Source organism: Lagenorhynchus albirostris, chromosome 8 (genome assembly GCF_949774975.1).
Source record: "Lagenorhynchus albirostris chromosome 8, mLagAlb1.1, whole genome shotgun sequence".
NCBI classification, from domain to species: domain Eukaryota; kingdom Metazoa; phylum Chordata; class Mammalia; order Artiodactyla; family Delphinidae; genus Lagenorhynchus; species Lagenorhynchus albirostris.
The window spans coordinates 97235403-97255044 of record NC_083102.1 but is presented as its reverse complement, the minus strand read 5'-3'; the positions used below and the strand labels follow the sequence as shown (position 1 = coordinate 97255044).

Genomic DNA, 19642 nt, shown 5'->3' with positions numbered 1-19642 from the left:
AGAACCCAGAGGAGAGAACACCTTCCGATCAAACACATTCCTCTTTTCTGCCACAACCCCGCGGGACAGGACAGAGTAGGGCACCCCTGCGTAGGGGCCGCTGTCTGTTTTGATTCGGTGGGAGGAGGGGTCACTGACAACTCAAGTAGCTTTTTCAAAATATAGCAGAGAACCTTCTAGAAGTAGAGTGTGTCCAATGAAGCAGACAGGCCCCCTGCCCATCCTCTCCAGCCCCTCTGGTTCTGCGGGCTGCCCTGAGGAGGAAAGAACGCTTCTAATATTCCCACTTGTGAAAACGTGGGAGGAGGCCTTGCTGTTGGAGACTGGTCTGGGGAGAACATGCCTGTCCGTGTCTGCAGGGAGCAGGGCAGGAGATAAAGAAACACTCAGATTTTGTAGCCAAAGCAGTTGGACTTTCTTTTCAAATAGCAACTTCAGGGCTATTAATTCTAAACCCTATGGGAGGGGAGGAGATGCTCCCGATTTCTGGTACAATTATCACTGTCTTCTCAGTGTTGCTGCAAAAATCAGTGATTACAGGCACGGAATGCCCACGGGTCCTTCCTGGCTGCAGGCGGGTGAGAGGTAAGAGCTCACAGTGGCATCCGTACCTAAGACAGTCAGAGACTCTTCCCAAGGTTTGAGGTGAAGCGCACCCTAAAATCTACGTAACTGAATCACTTTGCTGTACACCTGAAACTAACCCAGTATTGTAAACCAACTATACTTCAAGAAAAAAAAGAAGCAACCGATCAACCTGGGCGAGAACAGCGTTGGCATCAGATTTGTACAGAGCGGGGAAGGACCTGCGAATCCCGTCTAAGTTACTGCCCGGGATTCTGCAGTGGGAGCCATGCTTCTCAACAGTTTCCATCTGCTGATTCCTGTCCCGGAACAAAAGGGTCCAGCAGCTGGGCCAGGCGAGGGTTCTGAGGTTGCGTGTCTGCATTTCACAGCAGGTCCCTCACTCGCCCCTCCCGCAAACCCTGGCCGGCCAGTGGTGGCCACACAAACGCAGGCCTGTCCTGCAGGTGCATCCCAGAGAGAGGACGTCTAGGGGGGCTCCGGAGAAACCCCTGCTTCGGGTCATGAAGCACAATCTTCTCCTGCCTGCAGAAGCCTCCTCGGCATACCTGGGTGGACACTCATCTGGGGAGAGACGAAAGAACAACCTGCCCGGCTTCTAGGGCAAGTCCTGCCTCCGCACTGAGCCCCCCAACCTGCGTCTGACCAGCTCTCTGTCCTGCTCAGACACATCAGGGGCCCCGCCACACGGTCCGGTGCGCCACCTTCCACCGAGGGCAAAGCCCTGCCTCCCTCTCACCTTCTCCCATCTCCTTCCAGCTGAGGCCACAACAAACTACACGCCGCCCCTTGACCACCAAGCACATGCCCCGCCCCGTCTCACCGCTCATGTGCCTCCCTGACTCGGTCTTGCTCAAGGACCCCATTCCCAGCCCCTGCAGCCCAAACCCGGCATCTCCCTGCCTCCCCCCAGAAGCCTGTGGGGCACAGCTGCCGCCACACAGTGGTCCTTCTGGAGCTGGACGCCCCACCCCACCCCCTCCCAGAACTGGACCTCGTCCGCAGCATCCTCTCCCAGAACCCCCTTCCAGAACCAGGGTGCATCCACCAATATCCCCTCACATCACCTAGGGTGCCGCCTTACTGGGTCAGGGCCTGGAGAAGACTCTGGAAGCGGCTACGGAACTGGATTGCTCTGTTACTTGAGTTGAAGCATGAAAACACAGACAAGCCCATATGGTCAGGGCGTCCCTCACCTGCAACTCAGGGGACTGCGGTTTTCACACTGACACAGAGGTGTGAGTTGGGCAGAGCTGCCTGGCCATGTGCAGGCTCCCCTGGCCTGGCCAGGCCGTCCCCTGGCAGGCTTTGATGTACCAAGTGCCTACTGGTGCCTGAGAGCCCTGAAGAGGTGGCTGAGCCCCACTTGAGGCCAGGTGCTTGCCTTCTGCCCCCCAAAGAGACAGGGCTCCCTGAGCTAAAAACAGGCATCCCAGCCAGAGGCAGGGAGTAACCTGAGTGCCAGGGACAAGGCCTCCCAGGGAGATAGTTGTCCGGTGATACGATCCGCGGGTTCCAATCAAAAAAATATAGCAAGTCAGGATACTGCCTCGCCCCCTCTCAGGACCAGCCAAGGGAACTCACGGGGGTGACCCATCCGCACTTCTGCATTTCATGTGCTCAGCTTTCCCAGCAACAGGTGAAGCCACAGAGGAAAAGGACTGATACGGGGGAATACGTGAAAGATTGACGTTTTACACAAAGAAAAGCACAGCTAGAGGAACAGACTTGAGGAACACCAGCCTTTCCCTAGCGAGCGGCTCGTTCAAACCCACAGGAAAGTCAGAGCATGAATGGGCAGAGGATCAGAACACGCGCTCCACAGAGAAACACAACCGGTAAGCACGCATGGAAAAGTGGCCACCGCGCAAGGAACCGGCATCTGAGTAAACGGGGGGTACCGAGTTCTAACAGGAAGAGAGGAGGGAAGGAGGGACGGAGGGAGGGAGAAAGTGGGTCACGTGCAACACTGGGGATACACACCAGAACCCTGAACGCTGGGCCCACCCCAGCTTTCCCAGCCATGGGACTGGGCAGGCCTGAGAATCTGCATTTCTGGCAGGCTCCCTGTGACGCCAACCCTGTCGGCCCCAGGACCCCACTCAACCACTGCTACCCAGAGCTGGGTGTAACTAAGTATTACTTATAAGATAAAAGGAAGCACAACATGTTTTGGAAAATACCCAGGACAGGGAGAGAGATGACACTGTAATATTTGCACTCGTGAGAATGTAACCAAGGATACTTCAAGTCTATATGAATAAAGATGCTTATGAGAAAGAAACATTTTTAAAAACATGGTGTCTAAAAGTCAGATGCAGAGACCTGCATGAAGACGAGGAAGCAGCAGCTGTCTTAGGTGACCTTTAGGGCACCAGTGGATACACCTGTGGGAAATGTTAAGTCAAAATGCAGAAAATAAAATTATGTATACAGCAAAATGACTAAGATGAGGGGAGAGAATGTGCATAAGGACGGAAACTCGAAAATACAGAGCGCTCAGCTGGGTTCATGGGATTGGGGGACATTTACCATTTTGCACATTTCCTGCTTAAGAACATCAGGTCGGCGGTTAGAACTCAGACCCGTCGCTGAGCTTCTGTGAGTCTGGGACTGAGAAGCTCCTTGCTCTCGGAGCTGCAGAGAGGTGACACACGTACAGCAGCGAAGGCTAGGTTTGCAGCAAGCACAAGTGCTTGCTTGGCCACTGTGTTCCCTGGACGGGAGTGTGCGTGCAGGGCGAGGGATGTGCACTTGCAGAACCCGCACGTGCAGGCAGCAAGAGTGGTCACACCATGGCCAGCATCCTCGCCATCAACAGATGGGACCCACTGGAAGGACAGAGGGCACACCAAGCATTCGAAAACGTTTTAAGGGTAGATGCTAGGTAGTCTATAGGAAAGGCAGCAAGAGTAAGAAAAGAAACGCAAGACAGAACCAGAGAAAAGCAGATCCAGAGAAAACCTAATTTGAAAAGATACATGCACCCCAATGTTCACAGCAGCACTATTTACAAGAGCCAAGACATGCACGCAACCTAAGTGCCCCTCGATAGATGAATGGATAAAGAAGGTGTGGTACAGTTTCAAGATGGCGGAGTAGAAGGACATCCACTCACTCCCTCTTGCGAGAGCACTGGAATCACAACTAACTGCTGAACAGTCAACAACAGGAAGATACTGGAACTCATCAGAAATGATACCCCACATCCAAAGACAAAGGAGAAGCTGCAGTGAGACGGCAGGAGGGGCGCAATCACAATAAAATCAAATCCCACAGCTGCTGGGTGGGTGAGTCACAAACTGGAGAACACTTAGACCACAGAAGTCCACCCAGTGGAGTGAAGGTTCTGAGCCCCACGTCACGCTTCCCAACCTGCGGGTCCAGCAAGGGGAGGAGGAATTCCCAGAGAATCAGACTTTGAAGGCTAGTGGGATTTGACTGCAGGATTTTGACACGACCAAGGGAAACAGAGACTCCACTATTGAAGGGCACACACAAAGTAGTGTGCGCATCGGGACCCAAGGGAAGGAGCAGTGACCCCATAGGAGACTGAACCAGACCTACATGCTAGTGTTGGAGGGTCTCCTGCAGAGGCAGGGTGTGGCTGTGGCTCACCACGGGGACAAGGACACTGGCAGCAGAAGTTCTGGGAAGTACTCCTTGGCATGAGCCTTCCCAGAGTCTGCCATCAGCCCCACCAAAGAGCCTGTAGGCTCCAGTTCTGGGTCGCCTCAGGCCAAACACCAACAAGTAGGGAACTCAGCCCCACCCATCAGCAGACACGCAGATTAAAGTTTTACTGCGCTCTGCCCACCAGAGCAACAGTCAGCTCTACCCATCACCAGTCCCTCCCATCAGGAAGCTTGCACAAGACGCTTAGATAGCCTCATCCACCAGAGGGCAGACAGAAGCAAGAAGAAGTACAATTCTGTAGCCTGTGTAACAAGAACCACACTCACAGAAAGACAGACAAGATGAAAAGGCAGAGGACTATGTACCAGATGAAGGAACAAGATAAAACAACTAAATGAAGTGGAGATAGGCAACTTTCCAGAAAAAGAATTCAGAATAATGATAGTGAAGATGACCCAGGACCTAAGAAAAAGAATGGAGGCAAAGATCAAGAAGATGCAAGAAACGTTTAACAAACACCTAGAAGAATTAAAGAACTAACAAACAGAGATGAACAATACACTAACTGAAATGAAAAATACACTAGAAGGAATCAATAGCAGAATACCTGAGGCAGAAGAACAGATAAGTGACCTGTAAGACAGAATGATGGAATTCACTGCTGCAGAACAGAATAAAGAAAAAAGAATAAAAAGGAATGAAGACAGCCTAAGAGACCCCTGGGACAACATTAAACACACCAACGTTCTCATTATAGGCGTCCCAGAAGGAGAATAGAGAGAGAAAGGACCCAAGAAAATATTTGAAGGGATTATAGTCAAAAACTTCCCTAACATGGGAAAGGAAAGAGCCACCCAGGTCCAGGAAGCACAGAGAGTCCCAGGGAGGATAAACCCAAGGACAAACACGCTGAGACATATAGTAATCAAATTGACAAAAATTAAACACAAAGAAAAATTATTAAAAGCACAAGGGAAAAACGACAAATAATATACAAAGGAACTCCCATAAGGTTAACAGCTGATTTCTCAGCAGAAACTCTACAAACCAGGAGGGAGTGGCATGATATATTTAAAGTGATGAAAGGGAAGAAACTACAAACAAGATGACTCTGCCTGGCAAGGATCTCATTCACATTTGACAGAGAAATCAAAAGCTTTACAGACAAGCAAAAGCTAAAAGAATTCAGCATCACCAAACCAGCACTACAACAAATGCTAAAGGAACTTCTCTAAGTGGGAAACACAAGAGAAGAAAAGGACCTACGAAAACAAACCCAGAACAATTAAGAAAATGGTATTAGAAATATAAATATCAATAATTACCTTAAACGTGAATGGATTAAATGCTCCAAACAAAAGACACAGGCTCGCTGAATGGATACAAAAACAAGACCCATATATATGCTGTCTACAAGAGACCCACTTCAGACCTAGGGACATATACAGACTGAAAGTGAGGGGATGGAAAAAGATGTTCCATGCAAAAGGAAATCAAAAAAAAGCTGGAGTAGCAATACTCATACCAGATAAAATAGACTTTAAAGTAAAGAATGTTACAAGAGACAAGGAAGGACACTACATAATGATCAAGGGATTGATCCAAGAAGGATATAACAATTATAAATATATATGCACCCAACACAGGAGCACCTCAATACATAAGGCAAATGCTAACAGCTATAAAAGAGGAAATCAGCAGTAACACAATAATAGTGGGGGACTTTAACACCTCACTTACACCAATGGAAAGATCATCCAGACAGAAAATTAATAAGGAAACAGAAGCTTTAAATGACACAATAGACCAAACAGATTTAAATGATATTTATAGGACATTGATCTGAAAATAGCAGATTACACTTTCCTCTCAAGTGTGCATGCAACATTCTCCAGGATAGATCCCATTTCGGGTCACAAATCAAGCCTCAGTAAATTTAAGAAAAATGAAATCATATCAAGCATCTTTTCCGACCACTACACTATGATATTTGAAATCAATTACAGGGGAAAAAAAGGTTAAAAACACAAACGCATGGAGACTAAACGATACGTTACTAAATAACCAAGAGATCAGTGAAGAAATAAAAGAGGAAATCAAAAAATACCTAGAGACAAATGACAACGAAGACACGACGATCCAAAACCTATGGGATGCAGCAAAAGCAGTTCTAAGAGGGAAGTTTATAGCAATACAAGCCTACCTCAAGAAACAAGAAAAATCTCAAATAAACAATCTAAACTTACACCTAAAGGAACCAGAGAAAGAAGAACAAACAAAACCCAAAGTTAGTAGAAGGAAAGAAATCATAAAGATCAGAGCAGAAATAAATGAAATAGAAACAAAGAAAACAATAGCAAAGATAAATAAAACTAAAAGCTGGTTCTTTGAGAAGATAAACAAAATTGATAAACCTTTAGCCAAACTCGTCAAGAAAAAGAGGGAGAGGACTCAAATCAATAAAATTAGAAATGAAAAAGAAGTTACAACGAACACCGCAGAAATATAAAGCATCATAAGAGACTACAAGAAGCTCTATGCCAATAAAATGGACAACCTGGAAGAAATGGACAAATTCTTAGAAAGGTATAACCTTCCAAGACTGAACCAGGAAGTAATAGAAAATATGAAAAGACCAATCACAAGTAATGACAATGAAACTGTGGTTAAAAATCTTCCAACAAACTGAAGTCCAGGACCAGAAGGCTTCACAGGTGAATTCTACCAAACATTTAGAGAAGAGCTAACACCCACCCTTCTCAAACCCTTGAAAAAAATTGCAGAGGAAGGCACATTCCGAAACTCATTCTACGAGGCCACCATCACTCTGATACCAAAACCAGACAAAGATACTACAAAAAAAGAAAATTACACACCAATATCACCGATGAATACAGATGCAAAAATCCTCAACAAAATACTAGCAAACAGAATCCAACAACACATTAAAAGGATCATACACCATGATCAATTGGGATTTATCCCAGGGATGCAAGGATTCTTTAATATATGCAAATCAACCAATGTGATATGCCATATTAACAAACTGAAGAATAAAAACCATATGATCATCTCAATAGATGCAGGAAAAGGTTTTGACAAAATTCAACACCCATTTATGATAAAAACTCTCCAGAAAGTGGGCATAAAGGGAACCGACCTCAACAAATAAAGGCCATATATGACAAACCCACAGCAAACATCAGTCTCAATTGGTGAAAAACTGAAAGCATTTCCTCTAAGATCAGGAACAAGACAAGGATGTCCACTCTTGCCACTATTATTCAACATAGTTTTGGAAGTCCTAGCTAGCCACGGCAATCAGAGAAGAAAAAGAAATAAAAGAAATACAAATTGGAAAAGAAGAAATATAACTGTCACTGTTTGCAGATGACATGATACTATACATAGAGAATCCTAAAGATGCCACCAGAAAACTACTAGAGCTAATCAATGAATTTGGTAAAGTAGCAGGATACAAAATTAATGCACAAAAATCTCTTGCATTCCTATACACTAACAACGAAAGATCAGAAAGAGATATTAAGGAAGCAATCTCATTCACCACTGCAACAAAAAGAACAAAGTACCTAGGAATAAACCTACCTAAGGAGGTAAAAGACCTGTACTCAGAAAACTATAAGACACTGATGAAAGAACTCAAAGATGACACAAACAGATGGAGAGATATACCATGTTCTTCCATTGGAAGAATCAATATGGTGAAAATGACTATACTACCCAAAGCAATCTACAGATTCAATGCAATCCTTATCAAATTACCAATGGCAATTTTTACAGAACTAGAATAAAAAATCTTAAAATTTGTACAGAGACAAAAACGACTCCAAATAGCCAAAGCAATCTTGAGGGGAAAAAATGGAGCCGGAGGAATCAGACTCCCCAACTTCAGACTATACTACAAAGCTACAGTCATCAAGACAATATGGTACTGGCACAAAAACAGAAATATAGATCAATGGAACAGGATAGAAAGCTCAGAGATAAACCCACGCACCTATGGTCAAGTAATCTATGACAAAGGAGGCAAGGATATACAATGGAGAAAAGACAGTCTCTTCAATAAGTGGTGCTGGGAAAACTGGACAGGTACACGTAAAAGAATGAAATTAGAACACTCCCTAACATCATACATAAAAATAAACTCCAGATGGATTAAAGACCTAAATGTAAGACCGGACACTATAAAACTCTTAGAGGAAAACATAAGAAGAACACTCTTTGACATAAATCACAGCAAGATCTTTTCTGACCCACCTCCTAGAGTAATGGAAATAAAAACAAAAATAAACAAATGGGACCTAATGAAACTTAAAAACTTGCACAGCAAAGGAAACTATAAACAAGACGAAAAGACAACCCTCAGAATGGGAGAAAATATTTGCGAACGAATCAAAGGACAAAGGATTAATCTCCAAAATATATGAACAGCTCACGCAGCTCAATATTAAAAAAACAAACAGCCCAATCAAAAAATGGGCAGGGGGCTTCCCTGGTGGCGCAGTGGTTGAGAGTCCGCCTGCCGATGCATGGGACAAGGGTTCATGCCCTGGTCTGGGAAGATCCCACATGCCGTGGAGCAGCTAGGCCCGTGAGCCATGGCCGCTGAGCCTGCGCATCCGGAGCCTGTGCTCCGCAACGGGAGAGGCCACAACAGTGAGAGGTCCGCGTACCGCAAAAAAAAAAAAAAAAAAAAAATGGGCAGAAGCCCTAAATAGACATTTGTCCAAAGAAGACATACAGATGGCCAAGAGGCACAAGAAAAGCTGCTCAACATCACTAATTATTAGAGAAATGCAAATCAGAACTACTATGAGGTATCACCTCACACCGGTTAGAATGGGCATCATATCAGAAAATATACAAACAACAAATGCTGAAGAGGGTGTGGAGAAAACGGAACACTCTTGCACTGTTGGTGGGAATGTAAAGTGATACAGCCACTATGGAGAACAGTATGGAGATTCCTTAAAAAACTAAAAATAGACCTACCATATGACCCAGCAATCCCACTACTGGGCATATACCCTGAGAAAACCATAATTCAAAATGCACCCCAATGTTTACTGCAGTACTATTTACAATAGCCGGGTCATGGAAGCAACCTAAATGCCCATCGACAGATGAATGGATAAAGAAGATGTGGTACATATATACAATGGAATACTACTCAGCCATAAAAAGGAACGAAATTGGGTCATTTGTAGAGACGTGGATGGACCCAAGGACTGTCATACAGAGTGAAGTAAGTCAGAAAGAGAAAAACAAATATCAGATATTAACACATATATGTGGAATCTAGAAAACTGGTACAGATGAACCAGTTTGCAAGGCAGAAATAGAGACACAGAAGTAGAGAACAAACGTATGGTCACCAAGAGGGGAAAGCGGGGTGGGGGAGCGGGTGGTGGAGGTGGGATAAATTGGGAGATTGGGATTGACATATATACAGTAATATGTATAAAATCGATAACTAACAAGAACCTTCTGTATAAAAAAATAAATAAATAAAATTAAATTTTAAAAAAAAGATGTGGAACATATATACAATGGCCTATTACTCAGCCATAAAAAAGAATGAAGTAATGTCATTTGCAGCAACATGGCTGGACCTAGAGATTAGCATACTAAATGAGTCAGACAGAGAAAGACAAATATCACATGATATCACTTATATGTGGAATCTTAAAAAATAATACAAATGGGGCTTCCCTGGTGGCGCAGTGGTTGAGAGTCCGCCTGCCGATGCAGGGGACGCAGGTTCGTGTCCCGGTCCGGGAGGATCCCACCTGCCGCGGAGCGGCTGGACCCGTGAGCCATGGCCACTGAGCCTGCGCGTCCGGAGCCTGTGCTCCGCAACGGGAGAGGCCACAGCAGTGAGAGACCCGCGTAACACAAAAAAATAAAATAAAAAAATAATACAAATGAACTTATTTACAAAACAGCAATAGTCCCACAGACATAGAAAACAAACTTATGGTTACCAAAGGAGAAGGGGGGGAGGGATAAACTGGGAGTTTGGGATTAACATATACACACTACTATATATAAAACAGATAATCAACAAGGACCTAATGTATAGCACATGGAACCCTACTCAATATTTTTTTATAATAACCTATGTGGAAAACGAAGCTGAAAAAAGTAGATATATATGTACGTATAAGTGAATCACTTTGCTGTACACCTGAAACTAACACAACATTGTAAATCAACTATACTTCAGTAAAAATAAATATTTTTTCTTAAGAAAGTGATTTTTTGAAGAAAGTGGGAAAGGAAGATATTGGAAAGGAGATGGAGAGGACAGAAAAATACAGAGAAAGCAAAGGAAGATTCAGAAACACACAAGAATGGCCCCCACGTTGATTTTTCCAGTACTTCAGGCGATGTATTTAAGGGGAGAGGACTCTGAAGAGTCACTTCTGGGATCCCGTGGAGGTGATGAACGTAATAAGGGACCAAGCTCAAGGGTCTCTTAGCACCGAAGACTCCGCATCAGCGCCGATATGCTGGCATGGGAAAACGTTCAGTGCACAGCCCAGGAGACGTGCTCTTTATACTTGTGCATGTGTGTGCCAGCACACTCATACACACACACCCACACGCGCGCACGCACACATACGCACACACACCCACACGCGCACACGCACACATACGCACACACACCCACACGCGCACACGTGCACACATACGCACACACACCCACACGCGCGCACGCACACATACGCACACACACCCACACGCGCACACGTGCACACATACGCACACACACCCACACGCGCGCACGCACACATACGCACACACACCCACACGCGCACACGTGCACACATACGCACACACGCGCGCACGCGCACATACGCACCCACACGCGCGCACGCGCACATACGCACGCACACCCGCGCGCGCGCACGCGCACATACGCACACACACCCGCGCGCGCGCACGCGCACATACGCGCACACACCCGCGCGCGCGCACGCGCACATACGCACACACACCCGCGCGCGCGCACGCGCACATACGCACACACACCCGCGCGCGCGCACGCGCACATACGCACACACACCCGCGCGCGCGCACGCGCACACATACGCACACACACCCGCGCGCGCGCACGCGCACACATACGCACACACACCCACGCGCGCGCATGCACACATACGCACACACACCCACACGCGCGCATGCACACATACGCACACACACCCACACGCGCGCATGCACACACACGCACACACACCCACACGTGCACACATACGCACACACACACACGCGCACACGTGCACACATACGCACACACACCCACACGCGCGCACGCACACATACGCACACACACCCACACGCGCACACGTGCACACATACGCACACACACCCACACGCGCGCACGCACACATACGCACACACACCCACACGCGCACACGTGCACACATACGCACACACACCCACACGCGCGCACGCACACACACCCACACGCGCACACGTGCACACATACGCACACACACCCACACGCGCGCACGCGCACATACGCACCCACACGCGCGCACGCGCACATACGCACACACACCCACGCGCGCGCACGCGCACATACGCACACACACCCGCGCGCGCGCACGCGCACATACGCACACACACCCGCGCACGCGCACATACGCACACACACCTGCGCGCGCGCACGCGCACATACGCACACACACCCGCACGCGCGCACGCGCACATACGCACACACACCCGCGCGCGCGCGCACGCGCACATACGCACACACACCCGCGCGCGCGCACGCGCACATACGCACACACACCCGCGCGCGCGCACGCGCACATACGCACACACACCCGCGCGCGCGCACGCGCACATACGCACACACACCCGCGCGCGCGCACGCGCACACATACGCACACACACCCGCGCGCGCGCACGCGCACACATACGCACACACACCCACGCGCGCGCATGCACACATACGCACACACACCCACACGCGCGCATGCACACATACGCACACACACCCACACGCGCGCATGCACACACACGCACACACACCCACACGTGCACACATACGCACACACACACACGCGCACACGTGCACACATACGCACACACACCCACACGCGCGCATGCACACATACGCACACACACCCACACGCGCGCGTGCACACATACGCACACACACCCACACGCGCGCATGCACACATACGCACACACACCCACACGCGCGCATGCACACATACGCACACACACCCACACGCGCGCATGCACACATACGCACACACACCCACACGCGCGCATGCACACATACGCACACACACCCACACGCGCGCATGCACACATACGCACACACACCCACACGCGCGCATGCACACATACGCACACACACCCACACGCGCGCATGCACACATACGCACACACACCCACACGCGCGCATGCACACATACGCACACACACCCACACGCGCGCATGCACACATACGCACACACCCACACGCGCGCATGCACACATACGCACACACACCCACACGCGCGCATGCACACATACGCACACACACCCACACGCGCGCATGCACACATACGCACACACACCCACACGCGCGCACACGTGCACGCGGTGTGTACAGAGACATACAGGCATGCACACACGCAGTCCACGTGAATGCAAATCCACACACATGTATATACCCACACACAGACATGCACACATATACGCACATATACATTTGCACACATGCCCCACATATCCACAAACACACGTGTACAGACACATACAAATGTGCCCATGCATGTGCATACAACACACACATGCCCACATGCACGTCGCAAGAATGCACACAGCCTCACAGACACACATCTCCCACACGTACACCACCCACAGACAGAGCCACCCGCTGATCCACACACGATCTAAACATACATGCGCCATCTATTTCTAAGTGATGGCCAACTTTTACTGTAAATACTAGGCATCGTTATAATACCTACAAATGGAAATGTGCGTGTGCATTTTTAAGTGTACAGTCTGTTCTTAACGCCTTGTATTCACAATAATGATAGCATCTCGTTTATAAACCCATCCCATCCACCCTACCCCGGGAAAACAAGCACTTTGGGAAAGCACAGGAGTCCGGGTGCTCCCAGCTAAAGGCCTCGCCCAGGGCTCTTGGAGCGTCCCCGCGGCCCCAGGACAGCAGCAGAGGAAACGCCGCCGAAAGCGGTGAGCCCGCGACATGCAGGGGACGGTAGCTGGGGCAGCGGGAACCCACCCGGCTCCCTCCAAGCCTTTAGATCACAGGGGACAGTGCAGCTGCCCCAGCAGGCCTGGCAGGAGCCGGGCAGGGTGCTCTGCAGCCTCAGGCCAAGCTGCGGGTGTGAGGCTCACAGGGTGACCATCACTTCCTAGCAGCTCAGCCCCTTCCAGCGGCACCAAGGCCAGCTCTCCTCTGCCTCCACTGAGGCCTGCCTCCTGGGCGTCTCGTCCGCAGCCCCGTACCTCATGTCACCAACAGTTACGCCGAAGCCCAGGGATGACCACGGATGGCAGTTCTTCTGCCTCTGCTCCCACGCAGCTGGCCCCTCTCCTCCGACCAGCTGAGGGGGCTGGTCCACAGAGACAGAGGGGCCAGCGGGGGCCTGAGGCCCCTACCCGACTCCCAGGCGGGCCAGACTGGGCCTCACTCCCAGTGCCCTTGGCGAGAAGGCTGTGCGGCTCTATGCCCCCCGCCCCGGGCCACCCATGTCCCTCGGGACGAGACCCCGGGTACTGACCTGCTTCTCGTTCTCATCCTCCAGCCTCAGCCGGTCCTCGATGCAGTTCCGGGCCTGCAGGAAGGCCTTCCTCTGGGAGCGCTCAGCCAGGATCCTCACGAAGACCCCGTACATGTTCACGCCAAGGAAGAGCAGGGCGTTGGCACCGAGCTGGAGGGGAGAGAACATTGCAGAGGGCTACACACAGGGCCCAGCTCAGCAGAGGCTCCTACGCGTCCTCCGACCACCAGCCCATGAAACGACTACGCCAGCCAGACCCACAGTGCCAAGCCGGTTTCACATGGCCACGAGCCAGGCCTCATCCCTCACCCTGTGCAGGGGTCACCTGTGCTATAAGCTTGTCACGTAACGGAACAGTAGGAAAGGACGCAAGGTGTGTCCCCCGAAATTCACGTGGAAGTCCTCACCCCTAACCCCCCAGCGTGGGCCTGTATATGGACACAGGGTCTTTCAAGAGGTAATCAAGTTAAAATGAGGCCATTAGGCTGGGCCCTAATCCAACATGACTGGTGTCCTTATAAGAAGAGGAGATCAGGACACAGACATGCACAGAGGGAAGACAGGACACAGGGAGAAGATGGCCGTCAACACACCAAGAAGAAAGGTTTCGGGAGAAACCAGCCTCCAGAAGTGTGAGAAGTAATGTCTGTTGTTTAAGCCACCCAGTCTGGGCACTTAGTTACAACAGCCCGAGGAAACCATTACACCCAGAAGTTTTGAACGTGAAGACAGAGTGGTTATTCCCACAAAGGCAACATGGAAAGCTCTGGAGAGAAGCAGTGAAGGAGAGTTGATTAAAAACAAAAAAGAGGGCTTCCCTGGCAGCGCAGTGGTTGAGAGTCTGCCTGCCGATGTAGGGGACACGGGTTCATGTCCCGGTCCGGGAAGATCCCACATGCCGCGGAGCGGCTGGGCCCGTGAGCCATGGCCGCTGAGCCTGCGCGTCTGGAGCCTGTGCTCCGCAACGGGAGAGGCCACAACAGTGAGAGGCCCGCGTACCGCAAAAAAAAAAAAAAAAAAAAATGGTGCCCACTGTCACCCAGAACACCTCATTGTGACCTGAGCATCTCCATGTGACCTGGGCATCTCCGTGCGATCCAACCATCTCCATGTGACCCCGAGTATCTCCATGTGACCCTGATCATCTTCGCTGTGCCCCTGAACACCTCCAAATCTGAGCGTCCCGCTAGCTGGAGCGTCCATGCTTTAACCCGGTGCGGGGCTGGAACACAAATGCATCTTCCACGCCTGTGCCACCTCTCACAGGCACAGTGGCCAGCACTGGCTGCACCCCGGTGCACTGCACTGGCCCCCGTACCACGCAGCGTTTTCTGCGTCTAAAGGACCACCTGCTGTATTCTGGGATCAGCTCATCCCAGTCTGTAGAGGAAGGCGCTTTTCTGGTGGCAGCGGGAAGACCGGCGTATATGAAACAATAAATTGTAGTTTGGTGGAGTCAATATTTAAATGCGTACTGAGCGTGTTTAAAACGCCCACAGGCAGTAGTGAACACGTTTCTAAAAATTCAAACGATAGTGAGTCTTTGCACAAAATGCGCTTCTCTCCCAGCAGACCCTTAATCACCTGTGGCTTCTGCACGCCCCTCCCAGCCTCTGTTTAAGGTTTTGAACATGCAGAACACATAACACACAGGACACCTCTCCCGAGATGCCCTCCAGCCCGTCAGCCCCACAGCTTCCGTGACCCCTGCAGTGAAGCGCCCAGCTGTCACTGTCGAGCGGAGTACGCAGTCGGGTGGAGAATAAGGAGTCCAACTGAGGGGCCAGGCGCCCGGGGTCAGCTCAGCACAGGGTGCAGGACGCCACAGGTCACACCTGGCAGATGCGGCTTTTCCAGAAAGCAGGGCCTCAGGTGGCCGATGGCAGAAAAGGGGGGGAGTGCGGGTCCCTACTGAGGTCTGGGCAGAGACGTGAGGCATGGGCTGGGGGCAGAAGGGCCAGCAGAGGCTGGGCAGTTTGGTCAAGGGAAAACTCAGGAGCAGAGTGGGAGCGGGCTGGGTCACCGGGAGCCCCACCTTGTCACCTCCTCTACACCCACCTTCCCTTTACTCCGGCCATGGTGACCCCCCCAGGGACAGCAAGGCCCAGCCACGCGGTCACTGAGTACCTAGCTGCCCTGCCACACCGTGTGAGCTGCTCACATGGAAAACAGCCCCACGGCACACCCCACAGCTGGAGTCTGGCGGGCAGGGCGAGGCGGAAGCAGCGATCTGGGGAGCGGGCAGGTCTCCCCTGCCTGGTGCTCTGCATTCACATTCACACACCCAGCGTGCTTCCCCGCGCCCCAGAGATCTTCCCGCAGGAGAGCGGAAGAGGAGGCCGTCCACGAGAAGCTGCCGGTACACCTGCCCCCCTGCATTCCCACACACCCCCAGACCAGCAGCCACGGTGACGGGCACACAGCAGCGACAAGAGGCGCAGCCCCTGCCCCCATGGGGCAGAGAGGTATCAAGACTGGCTTCCTAATCCGCGATCAGGGACGAGGGTGACAAGGCAGAGGGAATCTGGCCCAGAGGTCACCTGGAGAGGGCGTTGGTTCACCCCGGCACCAGAAGAGAGGGGATGGGGGCAACAGGCTGAGAGGGTTCTGAGCTCGGGGAAGGGTACGTGCCGGGGTGGAGGCTGAGTACCACACCCCAGAGCACGTGGCCGCAGGACCACAGGGCGTCCTGGTACTGCCAAGTCCTCACCAACCCCACGGCATCCCTGCTGGCACTACACACACAGGCCCTGAGCAAGGGCAGGGCCCCCCGCTGCAGAGGGCGCGGCACACCCAGCAGGCCCGCACACCGGGCCTCAGCATCTGGGCCCCCGAGGACCTTCCCACAGCCCACGCGGCCCTGCATGCCAGGGCCCTGCCAGGACCTCAATCCTGCACCTTTCCCACCCTTGGAAGGCTTGCCCTTCCAGCTCTCTTCCTTGTCTAGCTGAAACTCCACAGCCCAACAGGACAGCCCCCTGCCCGCTCACACTCTGGAAGCGAAGCCAGCTCCGTGCACAACCCTGTGCCTGGGGTGCTCCTCCGGCCACAAGGGAATCCTCGTCTGTCCCTCCTCCCCCGGGGACCTCCCTCTGCCCAGCCCAGCCGGTCCCACTGCCCACTGCCTGCGGGGCCCCCCCTCCCCACTTCAACTGGGACCCGCAACTTCCAACCATCATCCTCGACAGCAAGCGTCTGATTATTTCTTTCCCCTGAAAATGAGATCCTTCTCTTAACGCCTCTTCCTCTCCCAGGCGGGCCCATCTTTCTCCCCTTTCCAGCAAAACTCCTGAAAAGGCCTCACCTCACCCCGCCTGGGCCGCACCCCAGCCTGCCTTCCCTTCACAGCTGCCCTGGGCGGGGCCACCTTCACATCCTGAGCCCACGCTCAGGTCCCAGTGCCCAGCCCACCGTCAGCTCCCCTCCCCTGGCCCCTTCCCCAGCCTCCTCTGGTCCACGCCTCACACCTGGACCCCCCTCCACCGCAAACTCCACCCCTCGTGGCGTCTCATCCACACTCACCTCGGGAGCCCAGCCCTGTGCCAAAGACCCCAGATCGACACCTTCAGCTTGGGCCAGCCAGCCCTGCCCCTCCCCAGCCCAACCTTGCATGGGACAGACCCTGGCAGGACCCCTGGTCACCCCCAGCACTCACCCCAGTAGCCTCTCCCACCTCAGCAGACCCGGGCCCCTGGAAGCCTCTCAGGCCTGGGCCCATTGCCCCCACCAGCAAATCCTCCCGGCTCCGTCTCCAACAGACGGGGCGCGGACACCCCGCTGCCGACGGCTGCTTGGCTGCCGAGCTACCTCCTAACCCGCCCTGTGCTCCTCCCAGCTCTGCAGGCTCCCCGCACGGTCCTCTGCTCTGAACCCCTGACCCGCAGTCTTCCTGTACCCAAAGCCCTCCGTGGCCCAGGCCAGAGGCCCCTACACCCCGTCCTCCTCGTGTCCCCCCGGCCTCGCCTGCTTTCTTAGGGCCTCTGCCCTGCGTCCTGGGTGGGACCCCCTTTCCCACACAGCGCCTGGCTCACCCCCGACCTCCAGGGCCTCCACTCACCAGGCACCTTCTCGAAACAGCCGACCCGACCCCTGTGTCTACAAATGCACACACTCTCACCCGGGCTTGGAGTATTCTCCCGCTGACCAGTTCTATTTCTTTCCTTCTTCCTTTCCTTCTATTGTTTTTAGCAGTTACCGTCTTCCAACACGTTATATGATATTAACTCACTTGTCACCTTCCCTGCATGCTGTCTACCCCTCGAGGGGCCTCAGTCTGTCAGGTCCACGACTGATCCGGGAGCCTGGAATAGAGCCTCTCATATCATACCAGGTGCCTGGTATTTCTTGAATGAATAACTGAGGACACAGGGGTGGTGAGGGGGCTGGGCCCCGTCACATTGCTGGAAAGGGACAGAGGGAGAACTCACACGCAGACACCTGTGCTGCCACCTGCACTGCCCAACCTCTCTCCAGGCTGTCTCGGACGAGACCTGATAAGACTGTGTCCCAACTCTCATATGCCTCGTCAGATGGGCAGTGGGGAGGGACCCCAGGTTTTCCACGATCAAGAGAGGCACATAAGAGGCAAGGCATCAGGCTTCCCCGGTGGCGCAGTGGTTACGAATCCGCCTGCCAATGCAGGGGACATGGGTTCAAGCCCTGGTCCGAGAAGATCCCACATACCACGGAGCAACTCAGCCCGCGTGCCACAATTACTAAGCCTGCACTCTAGAGCCCGCGAGCCACAACTACTGAGCCCACATGCCACAACTATTGAAGCCCGCGTGCCTAGAGCCCATGCTCCGCAACGAGAAGCCACCGCAATGAGAAGCCCGCGCACCGCAACAAAGAGTAGCCCCCACTCGCCGCAGCTAGAGAAAGCCCGCATGCAGCAGCAAAGACCCAACACAGGCAAAGATAAAAGCAAGTAAACAAATAAATTTATTTTTAAAAATGGATCAAAAATCTAAATATAAGAGCTAGACTGGGAAAAATATAAAAAAAAAAAAAAAAACAGAGGCAAGGCATCAACGTGTCCTAGTGTCTGAAAGTGATGTGGCTTCTGGGGCAGGCTGAGCTGGTGGGAGCTGCTGGGACACAGCCCACAGACACATGGACCAGATCACGCAGCCCAGGGAACTGCACTGGAGCGTGCAGGGCAGGCCTGGCAGGAGCATCCCCCTCCCAAGCCCTTGCCCTGCAGGCCCCGTGACCTGGGCAGACGGCCAGCAGAGGAAGCACTGCAGGGAAAAGGATGAGATCACCTGGCGACAGGTGTGCATGGCCACGGCAGCTCGTCAGCCTCTGCCCACGGGGCAGGCAGCCAACTGCACCCCACAGTGGGCACTGGGGGTCCCCCAGCCCCTTGGGAAGGCCAGTGTAGAGCAGGGAGAAGCTGGTACCGCGCAGTGGGTGGGCGCCTGGGGTCATCAGTCAACATGAACTGTCCAGATGTCCCCTGTGGCGGGCAGGGCTCTCCTGTCCCGGCCACTCCAGGTCCCAGAGGGCCAGGCGAGCCTTGCCGGGGCTGGGAGGAGATGAGCTCTGAGGCTGGATTGAGAACAAACAGGCCTGGTCTGGCATGTGGAATGGAGGCCTTTACTGCGTCCACAGTGACCACAAAGCTACAGACCCAGCCAGGA

The 19642-nt window shown here is 52.2% G+C and overlaps 2 protein-coding genes across 10 annotated transcripts in view; both read right to left on the bottom strand.

Annotated features, from left to right (window-relative positions):
* Positions 1 to 19642, bottom strand: part of RAMP3 (receptor activity modifying protein 3) — a 469110-nt gene that overhangs the window by 169236 nt on the left and 280232 nt on the right. The window lies entirely within an intron of this gene.
* The window catches only part of ADCY1 (adenylate cyclase 1), a 118579-nt gene that overhangs the window by 83586 nt on the left and 15351 nt on the right, over positions 1 to 19642 (bottom strand). Inside the window, exon 2 of the mRNA XM_060156220.1 lies at positions 14001 to 14150. Coding sequence (XP_060012203.1) covers positions 14001 to 14150 — 150 coding nt within the window. The remainder of the gene's footprint in view (positions 1 to 14000; positions 14151 to 19642) is intronic.